General features: G+C 40.6%; 2 protein-coding genes across 12 annotated transcripts in view; both read right to left on the bottom strand.

Moving 5' to 3' along the window:
• Positions 1-8015, bottom strand: part of LOC118358942 (E3 ubiquitin-protein ligase RNF25-like) — a 19343-nt gene extending 11328 nt beyond the window's left edge. The window contains exon 1 of one of the 2 annotated variants that reach the window (XR_008080037.1): positions 7003-8009. Coding sequence is in view for 1 of the 2 variants with exons in the window: in XM_052480244.1 (XP_052336204.1) it covers positions 7003-7019 (17 nt within the window). In the remaining variant the exon portion in view is untranslated. Of the gene's footprint in view, positions 1-7002 lie in introns of both variants that reach the window. The other variant, XM_052480244.1, reaches the window with a different exon arrangement.
• Positions 8016-8988: 973 nt separating this feature from the next.
• On the bottom strand, positions 8989-17197 carry LOC118358937 (ras-related protein Rab-35-like). 10 transcript variants are annotated; one of them, XM_035736968.2, is made up of 8 exons: positions 16727-17195; positions 15150-15934; positions 14872-15015; positions 14349-14399; positions 14068-14191; positions 11577-11701; positions 10079-10203; positions 8989-9524 (listed from the first exon to the last, which is right to left on the bottom strand). In XM_035736968.2, the coding sequence occupies exons 3-8, from the start codon at positions 14930-14932 to the stop codon at positions 9375-9377; spliced, it is 636 nt and encodes a 211-aa protein (XP_035592861.1). In that variant the 5' UTR covers positions 14933-15015; positions 15150-15934; positions 16727-17195; the 3' UTR covers positions 8989-9374. The 10 variants fall into 10 exon arrangements, with proteins under 10 accessions (XP_035592861.1, XP_035592859.1, XP_035592864.1 ...); XM_035736966.2 differs by having other exon boundaries at positions 15150-15920; XM_035736971.2 differs by having other exon boundaries at positions 15150-15838.
• Positions 17198-18590: the final 1393 nt, after the last annotated feature.

Genomic DNA, 18590 nt, shown 5'->3' with positions numbered 1-18590 from the left:
TCCAATAACCTGACTCTGTTGTCCTTAAGCCATTTTGCCACAACTTTGGAAGTATGCTCAGGGTCAATGTCCATTTGGAAGACCCATTGCAACCCAGCATTAACTTCCTGACTGATGTCTTGAGATGTTGCTTCAATATATCCACATAATTTTCATTCCTCATGAAGCCATCTATTTTGTGAAGTGCACCAGTACCTTCTGCAGCAAAGCACCGCCACAACATGATGCTACCACCCACATGCTTCACGGGTGTGATGGTGTTCTTCGGCTTGCAAGCCTCCCCCTTTTTCCTCCAAACATAACGATGGTCATTATGGCCAAACAGTTCTATTTTTGTTTTATCAGACCAGAGGACATTTCTCCAAAAAGTACAATCTTTGTCCCCATGTGCAGTTGCAAACTGTAGTCTGGCTTTTTTATGGCGGTTTTGGAGCAGTGGCTTTTTCCTTGCAGAGTGGCCTTTCAGGTTATGTCGATATAGGACTCGTTTTACTGAGGATCTAAATACTTCTGTATCTGTTTCCTCCAGCATACTCACAAGGTCCTTTGCTGTTGTTCTGGGATTGATTTGCACTTTTCGCACTTAAATATGTTCATCTCTAGGAGACAGAACTCGTCTCCTTCCTGAGTGGTATGACGGTTATGTGGTCTCATGGTGTTTATACTTGTGTGCTATTGTTTGTACAGATGAATGTGGTACCTTCAGGCATTTGGAAATTGCTCCAAAGGATGAACCAGACTTGTGGAGGTCTACAAATTTTATCTGAGGTCTTGGCTGATTTCTTTTGATTTTCCCATGATGTCAAGCAAAGAGGCACTGAGTTTGAAGGTAGTCCTTGAAGTACATCCACAGATACACCTCTAATCGACTCAAATGATGTCAATTAGCCTATCAGAAGCTTCTAAAGTCATGACATAATTTTCTGGAATTTTCCAAGCTTTTTAAAGGCACAGTCAACTTAATGTATGTAAAACTTCTGACCCACTGGAATTGTGATATAGTGAATTATAAGTTAAATAATCTCTCTGTAAACAATTGTTGGAAAAATGACTTGTGTCATGCACAAAGTAGATGTCCTAAACGACTTGCCAAAACTATAGTTAGTTAAAAAGAAATTTGTGGAGTGGTTGAAAAACGAGTTGTGACTTCAACCTAAGTGTATGTAAACTTCCGACCAAACAGGTGCTGTTAGATTACAATATACCTTTTTCTGACCGTTTGGAACAATGTAAACACCAAATAAATTATAAGCGTACCAGAGAGTCTGTTGTAATGCCTTTATTACAGTAAAGACTAAAAACTAGGGATGCACAATATATAGGTGAACATGTCGGAAAAAGACGATGTTAGCTAAAAATGCCAACATCTGTATCGGCCCGATGTCTAGTTTAACAGCGATGTTAAAAAACTATGTCAAAGCTATCATGCAATCCAATAAAACGTAGATACATGACGTAAGGACGCCACGTAAAATGTTGCACTACACATGCAACACAGCATTCCCAACCCACACAATGTCTGCTGTGTGGATTGAGCAGTTAACAATTCTAGCAGTCATTTGAGAGAGTAAGAACATTTTAGCAAGACAACTCAAAGATAATGCCAAGATATTGGAATTCATTGCCCTTGACAATCAACCGTTCTCTGTCGTGGGTGATGTTGGCTTTCGCTGACTGGTCAAGCACCGGTCCCCACTACCAAGTGGCCTATTTTTTCAGATGTTGCCCTACTGGAGTTACACAGTAATAGTGTCACTGCTACTAGCTTCATGACATTACTATGGAACGCCATTTGGGTCTTTGCGTGTCAAAAAAATACAGTAACACTGTCAAAGCCCTACAAAGTAAATGTGCAAACAAGCAATAACTGGCCACAAATTATGTGTTAACAATACCGTGTTGGTAATAAAGCATAATTTGTTCGACCGCAAATTCTAGGGTAGCTAGTTTTAGCTTGGTACCTAGCTAGCACCAATAAAATCAACCTGAAAACAATGACCAGTAAAAAGTGCTGTCATTTTCATTATTCCTAGCAATGATTCAGGAATCCTTGTGAGTAAGTATTAGCTAGGTAGCCACTTGTTGTTCGCATATTGAAATTGATCTTCAGTTCATGAAAATAAATAGCTAGCCAGCTATTTAAACTTGTTGCCCAAAGCTAACGTTATAAGCAGCCAGCTAGCTTCATCTGCCTAGTGAGGTTGAACCGGACCGGGTTATGAAGTTAGCCACAATAAGGATTAGGCACAATAGTGGAATTTGCGGTTTGCCTTCAAAATAAAAGTACGTTATTGACACAAATAGTAGAATTATGCCATACTTTTATTCTGAAGGCTAAGCGCAAAGTCCACTATTGTGGCTAATCCTTATTGTGCCTAGCTTCACATAGATGGGTCTGACCACCATTAATCAACTAAGAACTGTCTTAAAAAATGAAGATTATTTTACATGACACCTAGCTAACTATAGCTACATGTATATTTTTTGACGCACAAAGACCCAAACGGCGTTCCATAGAAATCCTGGTTGAGAATGAAACGACTGAACAAATTAACAATGAAACAGAACAGCAAGTCAGTGAAATAAATAGGTTTTGATGATGTTTTACTGGTAATAGGGACATAGGTAAATGCTAACAAAATAACTTTTTGGTCAGTGTGTGTGTTTATTTAACTAGGCAAGTCAGTTAAGAACAAATTCTTATTTACAATTAAGGCCTACCCAGGACGACGCTGGGCCAATTGTGCGCCGCCCTATGGAACTCCTAATCACAGCCGGATGTGATACAGCCTGGATTCGAACCAGGGACTGTAGTGACGCCTCTTGCACTGAGATGCAGTGCCTTAGATCGCTGCTTCTGTGTGTGTGTTAACTATTTAACTGTACTAGAATGCTTAAAAGGCCGCAAAAATGTTAAATATCAGTTATCGGTATCTGGGTTTTTTTGGCAAGGAAAATATCAGATATCGAAGCATCACTACTAAAAGCTGTCACATTCGTAAAAGCAATTTCCGAAATAAAACAGTTTAGACCTATTTAATGCTTACGCTAACTATTCAATGGTCACTTTTATTTTTAAACTAAAATGCTGGATTGCATTTCACATTGTGAATGTATTAATTAATTAATTACATTTATTTCACCTTTATTTAACCAGGTAGGCTAGTTGAGAACAAGTTCTCATTTGCAACTGTGACCTGGCCAAGATAAAGAGTAGCAATTCGACACATACAACAACACAGAGTTACACATAGAATAAACAAAACATACATATTGGGGTGCAAAGGAGCAAAGTAAATAAATAAATACCAGTATGGGGTTGAGGTAGGTAGATAGATGGGATGTTTACATATAGGCTAAGTACAGGTGCAGTGATCTGTAAGACACCTGAAACCCCACAATTCTCTTTGGGCAAGAGAACTAAGGAAAGACCTAGGATAGGGGGTAAAATGTAATCCTTGTTGTCTGATGGCATGAACTAAATGAGATTTAGAGTGCCTAGATATTGAAAATAGGCCTGGCTGTTCCACTGGATGTCATAAGGATGAAATACAAGGCTATACTAATTTGATAATGACATTCATTATTATGATGATAATAACAATGGAGATAAAAAGAGGGTTATTATTCCAAATAATTTCTGAAATGAACTGTAAACACTGTAAATTAAAATGTACAGGTGCAGTGATCTGTAAACTGCTCTGACAGCTGGTGCAAAAATTAAAACAGCCACATTTGTGAAATTGTTGAGTGAGATGTGAGTCTCAGCTTCAGGCATTTTTGTCATATTTCTGTTCCAGTCATAAAGGGCAGCAGAGAACTGGAAGGAAAGACTGCACCAAAGGAGGAATTGACTTTGGGGGTGACCAGAATGACCATGAATGTACCATCATTGTAAATAAACATTTGTTCTGATGGCATGAAAAAATAAATGACTGATTGATACAGTAGCCTAGATAAGTATTGAAATATAGGTGCAAAATAATATTTGCCTAAGTAAGTTTATGAAGACTAAACAGGATGCTGCTTTTAGGCTCCCACTCTGTTGCCTCGATGGTGGTAATACATTGCTAGCGCTCACCTACTGAAGCCTATCAACCAAACAATCATGATAATGACATTCATTAATTAAATGACTGATAATAAAAATACAAAGAGATTAAGGAAAAAAGGAATAGGCAAAATAATATTTTTGCCTAAATAATTTCTGACAAATTTAGAACATCACTGAGTAAACACTAAATTTCAAATTATCAAATAATAACCAGAGGCTGGTCTTTTCAATGAAAAAAAATGTGTAAAGCAAAGGCTTTATTACAGATTCAGTCTGCTTTGAGCAAAAGGACAGGAATTACCTTTCAACAACAGCCACATTTGAATGAAATTACAGTTTTGAGTTATTCAGAGTTGGGGCTCTATGGAATCAAAATTGTTGGCCATGATCAACCAAACAGGCATGAACAGATTTTGAAAAGAATCATATTTCTGTACATATATGATTGAAAGCTTTATAAGACCAGGAAGACTCACATTTAATAGTTAGGCTATTGATTATTGGGCTACCCTAATCAAGGTGAAGAAAAAAAAAAACATTTAAAAAATCTTTATTTAACTAGGCACTGCATCTTATTTACAGTGGCCTACAGGCAGTGTGTAGAACACTTTTTACCTTGTCAGCTGAACTCACGGATTCAATACAGCAACTTTTCGGTGACTGGCCCAGCATCAACCACTAGTACCTGGCCAAGTTTTAGGCCATTCATTGTTTAAAAAATAAACATTTTTCTTCCCTGACCTGACAATTGTAAAAATTTTAATAAAGACAAAATAAAATATGAAGAAATCAGTTAGGTTTCTATTAGGCACTGTACCATTGACTCTCCCCCAAAGCTTTTTTTGTCCAGACACTTACAGGGTAGGCAAGGTCTGTTTTCTAATCTCCCAACTCTGTTGCCTCCGCCACATTGTTCTCAACACCAATATACTGGTTAACATTGCTAGCGCTCACCTAATGAAATATTGGTTGACGAACAGCCTATCAACCAAACAATCAACCAGTTGATTAAATGAAGTCAGCCCTAGACTACACAATAATAAACTAAATGACTGTGAAAATAATAAAAATACAAAGAATATTCCAAAACATGCATTGTATGCAATAAAGTAATAGTGCAAAATAATATTTTTGCCTAAATGCAAAGCCTTATGTTTGGGGCAAATCCAACACAACATCACTGAGTAACTGCCTCAACAGTGGTATTTTACCAACAAATAACCTCACAAACGGCCTACAAGCATGGTGGTGGCCTGCATCATGGAAACAGCAGAGGAACACCCCCTATCCAGGGAACAGTAGTGGAGAGGGTAGCTATGCATACACATCACAGACAAACTGACATCAGCAGAGACTGATGCACAATCGAGTTTTTCAGGATGAAAAGAAATGGTTACAGGACATCAACCACCCGAACCACTACCTGTTCACCCCGCTAAAGGCAAAATTAAAGCTGGGACCGAGAGACTGAAACATGATCTCAGTCCATCAGACTGTTAACAGCCACCACTAACTAGGACTGGAATTCACCTTTCATTGACAACACCCAACAAAGCCATTTTAATAATGGGAATTGATGAATGGTAAATATATCACTAGTTTAAACAATGCTACCTTATTCAGTAGTTGCTTGAAAATCTATCTCAATACATATGAAAATTGTTGTCAATCATCGACTGATCCAACACCTTGACAGAGCCACTTTAACAATTTTGTTTAGAATAACACTCAAATGTATATGCACAACCATCTACTGTATGCTGTGCAAAGCTCATTCATATATCCTAAACAATTCCTTACTCACAGCTGTATACTGTTTTGGAATTGCAGTTGACTACTTGTTGGTTATCACTGCATTGTCAACTGAAGAAAAAAAACTCGAGAACATCTGCTAACCATTACGTAAGACAAAGAAAAAAATTTGACAATTTGAGAGCTGCAGCTCCATACTACTTGTCACACTCCTTGTTGTGGTGGGTTTGGTGCTGAGGGTTCCATGGCTGGCATTTGACCATTTCCTTGTATTCTTCATGCCTTACTCGATGTTAGAAAAAAAGTTTGGTCAAAATCGGATGTTAGTGTAACCGATGTGAAATGGCTAGCTGGTTAGCGGTGGTGCGCGCTAATAGCGTTTCAATCGGTGACATCACTCGCTTTGAGCCCTTGAAGTAGTGGTTCCCATTGCACTGCGAGAGCTGCGGCTTTTGTGTAGCGATGGGTAACGCTGCTTCATGGGTGTCAGTTGTTGATGTGTGCCGAGGGTCCCTGGTTCGGGCCCAGACTAAAGTTATACTGTTACATTAGGTACTACATTTATTGGGTATTATGAATTCTATAAATTTACATGGCCAATTTGGGTGTAATCAGTTAGCTTATTAATTTATCAGAGATCAAATTACATTTAAATCCAAATAATGTGTCAAGAATGCTAATGTTATAGGTTTCTAACTACGGAAATTATTTCAGAAAAATCGGAGATGGTTGGTGTCATGACTTGCTGAAATGACATGGAACGACCAAGCACTGAACCATAATCTGGTTTTACAGGAGACGTTGTACATGGAAATTCTCCTGTCACGTTCAACGTCTCCTTTAAAGACAGATTCTGGTTCAATCAGATAAAAGCTTAATGTATTTTCCTAAATGTATGTCAGCTAACTAGCACTGTATGTAATATCTTTAGAAAATTACAATGTTGAAAAACAGTTTGCTTGCAAGATTATGCCTGGCTGCATCATCCCCTGCACTCAGCCGTGTTGTCGGTTAATTTGGGTGTAGCTAACGTTAGTAAACTAGCAAGCTAGCGACCCATGGCTAGCTAACCACAATCTACAACGTACATATCATTTGAAGATACATTAAAGTAAATGGTATTGAATATGAATTAACGTATTATACAGATAGTTGACACATTTTCTCCACCTACACGCTCTCATCAACAAACTCACTCGCTTTCAGCGGCCATCGGTGCTTTTTTCCCCCCAATTACCTAACGGGTCAGACGCCGGGCACCAACCACACCAGGAATTCTCTTCAGGTATTCAACCTGAACATCAGTCATCACCCCTGAGATGACTCCTTTGATGGGAGGGACTACTTTCTACTATTAACGAACAATGTAAAGTATTGGCCCCATGTTTCATGAGCTAAAATAAAACAATGTTCCATACGCACAAAAAAGCGTATTCCTCTAGAATTTTGGGCACAAATTTGTTTACATCCTTGTTAGTGAGCCATGCTCCTTTGCCAAGATACAGGTACACCTTGTGCTGGAGACAATAAAAGGTCACTTTAAAATGTGCAGTTTTTTACAGAATTTGGCAGTACGTCCAACTGGCCTCACAACTAAAGACCATGTGTAACTGCACCAGCCCAGGACCTCCACATCCGACTTCTTCACGTGCGGGATCGTTTGAGACCAGCGATCCAGACAGCTGATGAAACTGGGTTTGCACAACCAAAGATACAAACTTTTAGGAAACCGTTCAAGGGAAGCCCATCTGTGTGCTCATCGTGTGCTCATCGTCCTCACCAGGGTCTTGACCTGACTGGAGTTCCGCGTCGTAACGGACTACTTGTGGGCAAATGCTCACCTTTGATGGCCACTAGCACGCTGGAGAAGTGTGCTCTTCACCGATTAATTCCAGTTTCAACTGTACCGGGCAGATTCATGACGTTGTGTGGGCAAGCCGTTTGCTGATGTCAACTTTGTGAACAGAGTGCCCCATTGTGGCAGTGGGGCTATGGTATGGGCAGGCATAAGCTACGGACAACAAACACAAATGCATTTTATCGATGGCAATTTGAATGCACAGAGATACCATGACGCCATCACCTCATGTTTCAGCATAAAAATGAACAGCCCCATTGAGCACGTTTGGGATGCTCTGGATCAATGCGTTACAGAGGCACAAAATGCATAGTTGTGTAAAAAAATAAACCAATTGCCATAGTCTTGCATTACAATAGATCTGTCTATTTTGTATCACCCATGACTTTGCAAATAAACTACTGGTAAGGTAGCCCAAAGGCCTGCAGATGGTGATATTGAGTCGTTTCATCTTACCGTCCATAGGGAATGTATTCAGGCTGCAAAAGTGTCGACTATACCCTTCCATAACTCAATTTAATGGTGATAAGTCGGGGGGAAAAAAACAGGGAAAATATGCGTACTTTCTTCATGAAACAGAATTTTCCACCTCCATTCAAGGGTGGCTAATGCTACTTCCTGACATTGTGTACAGCATTCAGACCAAGAGTAAATAACAGACTGCTGGAACTTGATTGGCTGAAAGTGATACGCAACATCCGGGACTAGCTTTTAACCACTCTAATATGGTGGTGGGAAATGGTGTTTCACAAAGTATGCATATTTCCTGTGTTGCCATTAAATTGAGTTAAGGAAGAAATCAACGCTTTTGCAGCCTGAAATGCAGAACCGATTCACGGGGGAGACAAGTGTAGAGCCGGCTGCATACATACCCTTTGGACAGTGAGATGAAACGACTCAATACCTGGTATAGTGAATGTTGATGTCTTAAATACATTAAGTTGTGGAGGTACCAAAGTAATAATACATGTATCTTTCTGGAGCTAAGCCTCTCCCATGGAATTTTCAATATATGGTCCTTTTAAAAACAAATTCAAAGTGTTGTGATATTGGACATAACCCAAGTTTGTCTTCACATGGTTTTATGCCTTTTACTTTTTCTTCCCGTAAGTAGGCAAGTGTCCTAATTGTCAACATTGAAGCACTGGCACAAACTGACTTTAAGGGATGGATATACTAGACAATGTGTATCATACACACTTGGGAATCTTGTGTTAATTTACCAGACAACAAAAAAAAAGGTAAACAAGAGTGTAATGGGGTTCAGCATTGAAATACTGAATAGGTTTTAGGAATGGTATATTGCATATAAAAAGCACACAGATTGACTTTATTGCTCACTGTTTATTTAGACATATTTATCACATGACAGTCTTTTTCATTACAAATAAGACAGATGCATCACTCTAGTCACTTGAAGTCATTAGTGTATTTCCTAAATTAGGGGTTTTAATAACAGTTTGACACTTTGGGGATCCAGTTTCCTTTTTAATGATAAAATGACATTAATATACATTCATAAAAAATAACTGCTAGGGTAAAAATTCGGCACGTAACAGTGGTTCTCTGTCCTTAACCTCTTGTAATCTTGACTCAGTGCAATGTCAACATGTAATGTCCTGGCTCTTTCCACATGAGCGCAGACAGACTTTGGATGCTCAACTCTCCATTGGTCTGTCCTGTTCTTAGAAAATCTCCTCCCTTTCTCCCTCAGCAACACTTCTTCCCCCTCTTCCTCCTCTCTCTGTGTCTGTGAGAGTTGATGTCAACCGTTTCCTTCTCTCGTTCCCGCTCTCTCTCTGCACGACTCTGACTCTGCTTCTTTGTCCGAAGGACCATGTGAGTGAAAGCCATAAACATCTGGGAGAGGGGGAGAAAGAGGAGAGGAGCAGGAGAGGTAGAAGGCAAAGGAGCAAAACAGGGCAATGACTGTAAAATACATACAGTTGGAGTCTTTAAAACTCGTTTTTGAACCACTCCACAAATGTCTTGTAAACAAACTAGTTTTTGCAAGATGGTTAGGACGTCTACTTTGTGCATGACAAGTAATTTTCCCAACAATTGTTTACAGACAAGATTATTTCACTTATAATTCACTGTATCACAATTCCAGTGGGTCAGAAGTTTACATACACTAAGTTGACTCTGCCTTTAAACAGTATGAAAAAGTCCAGAAAATGATGTCATTGCTTCTGATAGCAGTGTACTTTTTTTTTCCATAAAAAAAAAGCTAAATAAACTGATAATTCCCTGTGAAAGACATATCAGGTCTCAACTCAGCTTTCCCAAAGACATCCTGGATATTTGAGGCTTAGTTTTACTTTGACGGAGCTGACTAATTTTATTTTATTATTATTACTAGGAGGAAGTGAATGTGGTACACCCTGGGTTTGGAACATAGCTGCCTGGCTCACCTCTTCAACGTTGATATTTTCTTTGGCACTCGTCTCAAATACCCGGACGCCCACCGACTCCCCGAAATGCATTACATCCTGGGAGTCCACCTGCTTCTTGGAGGGGTCGTCATTCTTGTTCCCCACTGAAAGAGGGCGAGGGAGAGAAGTGAGGATGAATGAAAGATGTAGTGTACTGTGCTGTCCAAAACAACATGACCAAAAGTATGTGGACACCTGCATGTCAAACATCTCATTACAAAATCATGCCAAATCTGCTATAACAGCCTCCACTCTTCTGGGAAGTCTTTCCACTAGATGATGGAACATTGTTGCGGGGACTTGCTTCCATTCAGCCACAATAGCATTAGTGAGGTCGGGCACTGATGCTGGGCAATTTAGGCCTGGCTCGCAGTTGGTGTTCCAATTCATCCCAAAGGTGTTCTATGGGGTTGAGGTCAGGGCTCTGTGCAGGCCAATCAAGTTCTTCCACACCAATCTCGACAAACCATTTCTGTATGTACCTCGCTTTGTGCACGGGGTAATTGTCATGATGAAACAGGAAAGGGCCTACCCCAAACTGTTGCCACAAAGTTGAAAGCATAGAATCATCTAGAATGTCATTGTATGAGGTAGCATTAAGATTTCATTTCACTGGAGCTAAGGGGCCTAGCCCAAACCATGAGAAACAGTCCCAGACCATTATTCCTCCTCCACCAAACTTTACAGTTGGCCCTATGTATTGGGGCAGGTAGCGTTATCCTGACATCCCCCAAACCCAGATTTGTCTGTCGGACTGCCAGATGTTGAAGCGGGATTCAGAACTCCAGAGAACGAGTTTCAACTGCTCCAGAGTCCAATGGTGGCGAGCTTTACACCACTTGGCATCGCGCATTGTGTGTGGCTGCTCGGCCATGGAAACCCATTTCATGAAGCTCCCGACAAACAGTTACTCTGCTGACGTTGTTTCCAAAGGCAATTTGGAACTCGGTAGTGAGTGTTGCAACCGAGGACAGATGATTTTTACAGGGTCCAGAACTAGGCGGTCCCATTCTGTGAGCTTGTGTGGCCTACCACTTCGCGGCTGAGCCGTTGTTGCTCCTAGACGTTTCCACTTCACAATAACAGCACTTTGAGTTGACTGGGGAAGCTCTAGCAGGGCAGAAATTTGACGAACTGACTTGTTGGATAGGTGGCATCCTATGACGGTGCCACATTGAAAGTCACAGAGCACTTCAGTAAGGCCATTCTACTGGAGATTGCATGACTGTGTGCTCGATTTTATACACCTGTCAGCAACGGTGTGGCTGAAATAGCCACATCCACTCATTTGAAAGGGTGTCCATATACTTTTGGGATATATGATGTGTGTCTATCAGTTCACAATCAGCCATAACATTAACACATTGGACTGGAAGTCAAAAGTCATTTTTAGTGAATATCCATTCATCCAATCTACTCTATCTTGCCATCTACTTTAATCTTCCTCCATCACATCACCTCAGCACACCAAACTCACCTAGGATCTTACAGACGTTGTCACAGTTCTGAGTGATCTCATTAAGCCACCTCTTCACGTTCACAAACGACTCTGGGTTGGTGACGTCATAAACAATAATCACACCGTGGGTATTTCTGTAATACCTGGTATGGGAACAGAGAGAAAGACTACTGTATAAAAGAGGAAATCGTTACATTGTTTTTCAGGGGATAGTTATTGTTGGCTGGCACTCTGCCCAGGCTGGTATCAATTAGAGGTCGACCGAATATGATTTTTCAACGACGATACCGATTATTGGAGGACCAAAAAAAAGCCGATACAAATTAAATCAGTTTTTAAAATATATATTATATATATATATTTGTAATAATGACAATTACAACAATACTGAACGAACAATGAACACGTATTTTAACTTAATACATCAAATCTATTTCATTTGAAATATATAATGAAACATGCTCAATTTGGTATAAATAATGCAAAAACAGTGTTGGAGAAGAAAGTAAAAGTGCAGTATGTGCCATGTAAAAAAGCTAACGTTTGAGTTCCTTACTCAGAACATGAAAATATATGAAAGTTGGTGGTTCCTTTTAACATGAGACTTCAATATTCCAAGGTAAGAGGTTTTAGGTTGTAGTTAATATAGTATTTATAGGACTATTTCTCTATATACCATTTGTATTTCATATACCTTTGACTATTGGATGTTCTTATAGGCACTATAGTATTGCCAAAGTAACAGTATATAGTTATTTCAGTGAAATACGGAACCGTTCTGTATTTTATCTAACGGGTCTAAATATTCTTGTTGCATTGCACAACCTTCAATGTTATTTCATAATTACGTACAATTATGGTAAATTAGTTCGCAATGAGCCTGGCTGCCCAAACTGTTGCATATACCCTGCCTGACTCTGCGTACAATGAACGCAAGAAAAGTGACACTAGCTAAATATGCAGGTTTAAAAATATATACTTCTGTGTATTGATATTAAGAAAGGCATTGGTGTTTATGGTTAGGTACAGTCGTCCAACGATTGTGCCTTTTTTGCAAATGCGCTTTTGTTAAATCATCCCCCAGCGTTGCAGCGATTATATGCAAAGCAGGACACGCTAGATAAACTAGTAATATCAACCATGTGTTGATAACTAGTGATTATTATTGATTGATTGTTTTTTTATAAGGTAAGTTTAATGCTAGCTAGCAACTTACCTTGGCTTCTACTGCATCTGCGTAACAGGCAGTCTCCTTGTGGAGTGCAACGAGAGGCAGGTGGTTATAGCGTTGGACTAGTTTACTGTAAGGTCGCAAGATTGGATCCCAAGGTGAAAAGGTGAATATCTGTCGTTCTACCCCTGAACAAGGCAGTTAACCCACCGTTCCTAGGCAGTCATTGAAAATAAGAATGTGTTCTTAAGTTCTTAACTGACTTGCCTAGTTAAATAAAATGTATAAAAAATATATATATATATATATATATTTTAAATCTGCAAATTCGGCGCCCCAAAAATACAGATTTCCGATTGTTATGAAAACTTGAAATCGGCCCTAATTAACCGGCCATTCCGATTAATCGGCCGACCTCTAATCTGCACGCACAGTGAGGCGAAGACTTGGAGGATGGCCTGGTGTCAAGAAGGGCAGCAAAGAAGCCACTTCTCTCCAGGAAAAACGTCAGGGACAGACTGATATTCTGCCAAATTACAGGGATAGGACTGCGGAGGACTGGGGTAAAGTCATTTTCTGTGATGAATCCCCTTTCCGATTGTTTGGGGCATCCGGAAAAAAGCTTGTACGGAGAAGACAAGGTGAGCGCTACTATCAGTCCTGTGTCATGTCAACAGTAAAGCATCCGGAGACCATTCATGTGTGAGGTTGCTTCTCGGCCAAGGGAGTGGGCTCACTCACAATTTTGCCTAAGAACACAGCCATGAATAAAGAATGGTACCAACACATCCTCCGAGAGCAACTTCTCCCAACCATCCAGGAACAGTTTGGTAATGAACAATGCCTTTTCCAGCATGATGGAGCACCTTTCCATAATGCAGAAGTGATAACTAGGTGACTCAGGGAACAAAACGTCGATATTTTGGGTCCATGGCCAGGAAACTCCCCAGACTTTAATCCCATTGAGAACTTGTGGTCAATCCTCAAGAGGCAGGTGGACAAACAAAACCCCACAAATTCTGACAAACTCCAAGCATTGATTATGCAAGAATGGGCTGCTATCAGTCAGGATGTGGCCCAGAAGTTAATTGACAGCATACCAGGGCAGGTTGCAGAAGTCTCTTTGCATCAACTTCATGTAATTGTCAATAAAAGCTTTTGACAATTACGAAATGCTTGTAATTATACTTCAGTACTCCATAGTAAACATTGACAAAAATAGACACCGAAGCAGCAAACTTTGTGGAAATTGATATGGGTGTCATTCTCAAAACTTTTGCCCACGACTGTATAGCTTCTATATGTGTAGATAGATCATTGATATAGATGATAGATTACGTTGAAGTGATGGTCCTGAAGCGTTCCTGGCCCGCCGTGTCCCAGATCTGCAGTTTGACTCGCTCCCCGTCTATGTCTACCGTACGGATCTTAAAGTCCACACCAATTGTAGTGATGTAGCTGCCTGCAGGCCAAAGCAGAGAGGTTAGAGAAACACACACCACATGCTATGCACACAGTCACAATCTTGAAGAAAATATAGAAAACACAGTTCCTAACCACTCACACATTCACATTGTTTAATAGTATATACACTGACCAGATAGAGAACAGCAACTCACCAGAGAAGGAGTTATCCGCAAATCGTAGTAGTAGACTGCTTTTCCCTACATCTTGAGCAGAGAGGTTAGACCGGTATGAGACGTTAGGTGATTAGGCCTTTCTTCATTCACTTCTGAGTACACCGTATCAGGCTACTTATTGTCCTATTACAAGTAGCCAACATACAGCAAGCCATATCACTACATCATGGGTAAATGTTTTCAAATCTATCATATTGTCTGAAGAGTTGGCGACAAATAAGTCTACTTCGTCAATCATCAGAGCTGTAAGCTTGGTGAGTAAGTGAGGCATGTTCATCATAATCACCCAATGATTAAGCAGACTGACTGATATTTTCTGTGTTACTAAGGAGATTAAACAGTAACCTAATCCTTTAAATCACAACTCACAAAATATGACCTGCCCGCTAAACAGTGTCACAGCACAGCTACACTTGAATTACACTACTATTTAACACAGACAGAGTAAGCACTAAGGGACCACATGAACTTTGTATGAAGATGGAAGTTAAGATGCACTGACTGGAGTCTCCAATGATGAGCAGTTTGAAGAGATGGTTGTAGTCCTTTCCCGGGCCCGCCATTTCTGCAGACAGTGCTGTTGGTTTCAGTAATCCTCTCCCAATAAATGCCGTTCCACAGGAACAGTTTCCAGTCTTCCCAAATGCTACCAGTTCAGAATGGAAGATGTACAGAAAACATCCTCAAAACACTTCCATTGCAATTTCATTTCCTGCTGATTTCCCAGATCAGTTCCAATATTACAAACTAGTTCTGTTACCTCCAAAGTGCAATAATTACCAGTTAAATCAAGCGCATTTCCAGTTTAGTACATGGCATTCCGTTGGTGTGCTAAGGCCTCGGTTAGTTCTGGGTTTCACCTCAGTTCCAGTTCCTCCCACTAACTCCAGTAGGGGATTCCTAGTTCATTGCAGCACCATATTCCGACTCGCAGGTTCACCTATGTTTTCTTTCTACCAGTCCAGTGCAGAAATGTGTTTTTCCCCCTTAGTTGGGCTGTAGTGACAGATGTTGAAGGACTTCTGACACTTTAAACTCTACACAAGGGCAAAGAGACTATCCTCGTCAAATTGCGGTCTGGCAGAGTCAGTCACTTCCTCCATGAGCGTCTGAAAGTGCTCATAGTTGTTAGTCTGTGTCCAAGGTAGATGGATTGTTGTTGCTTGATTAGCTAATACTTAGATATTCCAGTGGGTAGCCTACGGATGTAAGAATTCACGTCACTGCTCTTCTCAGTTACCACTCTTGCTTATTCCACAGTCTTGCTGTCATCTCTGTGTCAAGTTATCACACACCTCTTACAAGAAACAAAATAACAGGCAGAGGGGCCTGAAGGGCTGGACAAGCAGAGACCGAAAGCAAAAATCTGAGAGGGTGAAGTACTTCCTCTTTCAATCTACAGTCCATGCAACGTTTTCATCCATTGAACTGCGTCGGTCTCAATCCCTTGGTTACACTTCCTCTCTGAGCTATGGGAAAATAAATGTTGGGCACATTCACAGTATTTGGTTTGTTTCAGGCTTTCCTCAGCTCCCTTGTTTGGCCCATACCCTGAAAAAGAACATCTGTATGGCACATTTATCAATGACAATATACAGGGACAGAGTGATGAGACAACCTGTAGTCTGTCAATTCCCTGTGACCACATGCCAACCCAGTCCCTGTATGCACCCTCCCTTCCCTGTTCACTAACACAGCTGTGTCTCTAACTGTAACATTTCCAACCGTTTTCCCTCTCTCCACACACATTAAAAATAGACCTATATGAAACACACCTATATGAAACAGCCTGCATATATGGTTGAAGGCGTAATGGATTGGGAAGAGGTTAAAACAAAATGTTTGGGGAAAGGTTATACGGTTAAATAGTAGAAAGTGTGTATCATAGAAACATACTTTTTCTTTGATATTCACTAAGTGACCAAAGTATTTTTAGGGACAGCAAAAGAATCCCTCATGTCTGTCCGCGTCGCCGATTTTAGGGCGAAAGAATGGCAAGAACTGAGGACAGTTTTCCCCATAATAAACACATTTTAAAAAAAAGAGTACATGGGGCGAAAGTTAGTTCTTGAAAATAAATCCTGACACATTCGTACAAAGTTTTCTATTTTCTATGGCTTCTTCTTCATCGTGATTATCAATGAAAACATTACTGAAAACTCTGGGAAAGTGTCCCTCCCTAGTCCCTACCCAAACCCACAATCGTCTGCTGTCTGAGGAAAAACAAGCTGGCTCGGTCGCAACAATAACACACTTCGTAAATTAGCTACAATCGCAAACTACTCAACAACAGTTGATGACAAACCACAATGTTTGATTTAATTTAAACCATCGACATGTGGGTTTAACACACTTACCTACCATGTAACCAGAGGACATTATCAACCGCTAGGATCAGCAGTGACTGCCTGAGCTGAGGCTAGATTCGTTTGTATCCGGGGTCTTTGGGAATTGCTATTTGCTAGCCGCTCACCCACAGACGAAGTTAAAAGTTACTTTGTCATAAAAATGTAATGAGCGCAAAACACAACTCGGCTAGATAACGGTATAGGAATAATTGTTCGAGAGTAGCTAAGTTTCTATGCGCATTACAAACGCGTCGTGCTACAAAATGATCAATAGCGATGACTTGTGCAGGTCATTCGGAAGGAGAAATACGAGGATCTGTTGACCGTTCCGGGGGGATGACTCAGGAAAGGTCGGAGCCTTAGACTAGTCAACGGCCCGACGTCTTCAGGCCACACATGAGTGTTGTTGAGTCACTCACATCCAAATCATGTGCTTCTCCCTCCTCTGTTCACCCCATCTCCCATCTTGCTCAGTGTGCTTTATCTTGTCTCATCAATACATACAAAAAAATAGGTATATTTGTACTATACTTGTTTAATGTGATTATAGTAGCAGGCTGGGTTACTTACACGATCTCTACAAATATGAAATATAAACACTGGGGAGGGAAACCAATATTCTAGAAATCGAAATGGAATAATCCAAGGCTTTATGTAGACAAGATATAGAGATTTTTCAAACAATGTATTCCTTCAGAGCATAAGGCCGGGGTTAATTTTTCATCAAGACTGATGCAACAGATACGGAAAAGTGATCAAAATGTTTTATTATCATAAAACACATCAGGATGAATCCTGGAATGGAAGTCCTTTGGACAAGAGAGGCATGAGTTATGTACAAAATAGTATAGTACAATTAATCAAGGAATAGCACATTATGAGCTCAAATCGGGTTATGTGTGTGGCCTCAGAAAGACAGCTAGAAGGTTCTGTGTGACAGGTTGGTGAATATGTCCATCTGGTGACTGCTTCCACCTACTGTCAGCACCTGGAAAAGCAAAGACATCACAACCACTTCCTTCATACACCAAAAACCACCACAGTCCCTGCTCAACAAAACTTTAACCATATCAACACTGAGACCATATCAAAACTGAAACCATATCTAAACTGAATATCAATAATATCATCCAGGCTGTATCACATCCGGCCGGGATTAGGAGTCCTATAGGGCGGCAATTGGCCCAGCGTCGTCCGGGTTTGGCCAGGGTAGGGCGTCATTGTAAATAAGAATTTGTTCTTAACTGACTTGACTAATTAAATAGAGGTTTAATACAAAAAAACAAAACAAAAATGTACTGAAGCTTTGATGTGGACAAAAATGTAATCATTAGTAATGCTCTTATCCACAGCGACTTACAGTAGTGAGTGCATAATTACTTAACTTTTTTCCCCGTACTGGTTGGTACCCCATGAGAATCGAACCTACAACCATGGCGTTGCAAGCGACATGCTCTACCAACTGAGTCACACAGGACCTATGAACAAGAACAGGAAGAAAACAAGCGGGACGAGTGAAAAAGGAAATTTAACCTGAGGGGTTGGATGAGTAATGTGGAGTGTTCAGATGGTCTGTCTAATGACAGTGCTGTTGAGGTTCAGTGCCAGCGTGTTGAGGGAGTGGGGGGTGCAGGGGATCTGAGCCTTTACCTCTCCCCCGAGGAGACAGTGGGACACACACTGGTCCTCACCCACCGACAAGATCAACAGGCGGGGGAGAGGTCACACACACAGTTAGAGAAAGACAAACACAAACTTTATTTCTCCCTTCCCACACACAGTCTGACCCACACACACATCTCACCATGTCCTGGTAAAAGTTGGCTTCTTGCTGGCATCCGTAGAGAGAGAAGATGGAGGTGGGTGACATGGA

Source organism: Oncorhynchus keta, chromosome 26 (assembly GCF_023373465.1).
Source record: "Oncorhynchus keta strain PuntledgeMale-10-30-2019 chromosome 26, Oket_V2, whole genome shotgun sequence".
In the NCBI taxonomy this organism is placed as follows: domain Eukaryota; kingdom Metazoa; phylum Chordata; class Actinopteri; order Salmoniformes; family Salmonidae; genus Oncorhynchus; species Oncorhynchus keta.
Note: the sequence above shows the minus strand (reverse complement) of the source record. Positions and strands in the feature narration are given on the sequence as shown.

Excerpts from the sequence above, each read along its gene's own strand:
- LOC118358937 (XM_035736968.2), bottom strand. The coding sequence starts at position 14,932 with ATGGCGGGCCCGGGAAAGGACTACAACCATCTCTTCAAACTGCTCATC. Across the intron at positions 14,192-14,348 it reads TGCGGATAACTCCTTCTCTG|GCAGCTACATCACTACAATT; the intron begins GTGAGTTGCTGT and ends TTTGGCCTGCAG. Across the intron at positions 10,204-11,576 it reads CAACGTCTGTAAGATCCTAG|TGGGGAACAAGAATGACGAC; the intron begins GTGAGTTTGGTG and ends GCCCTCTTTCAG.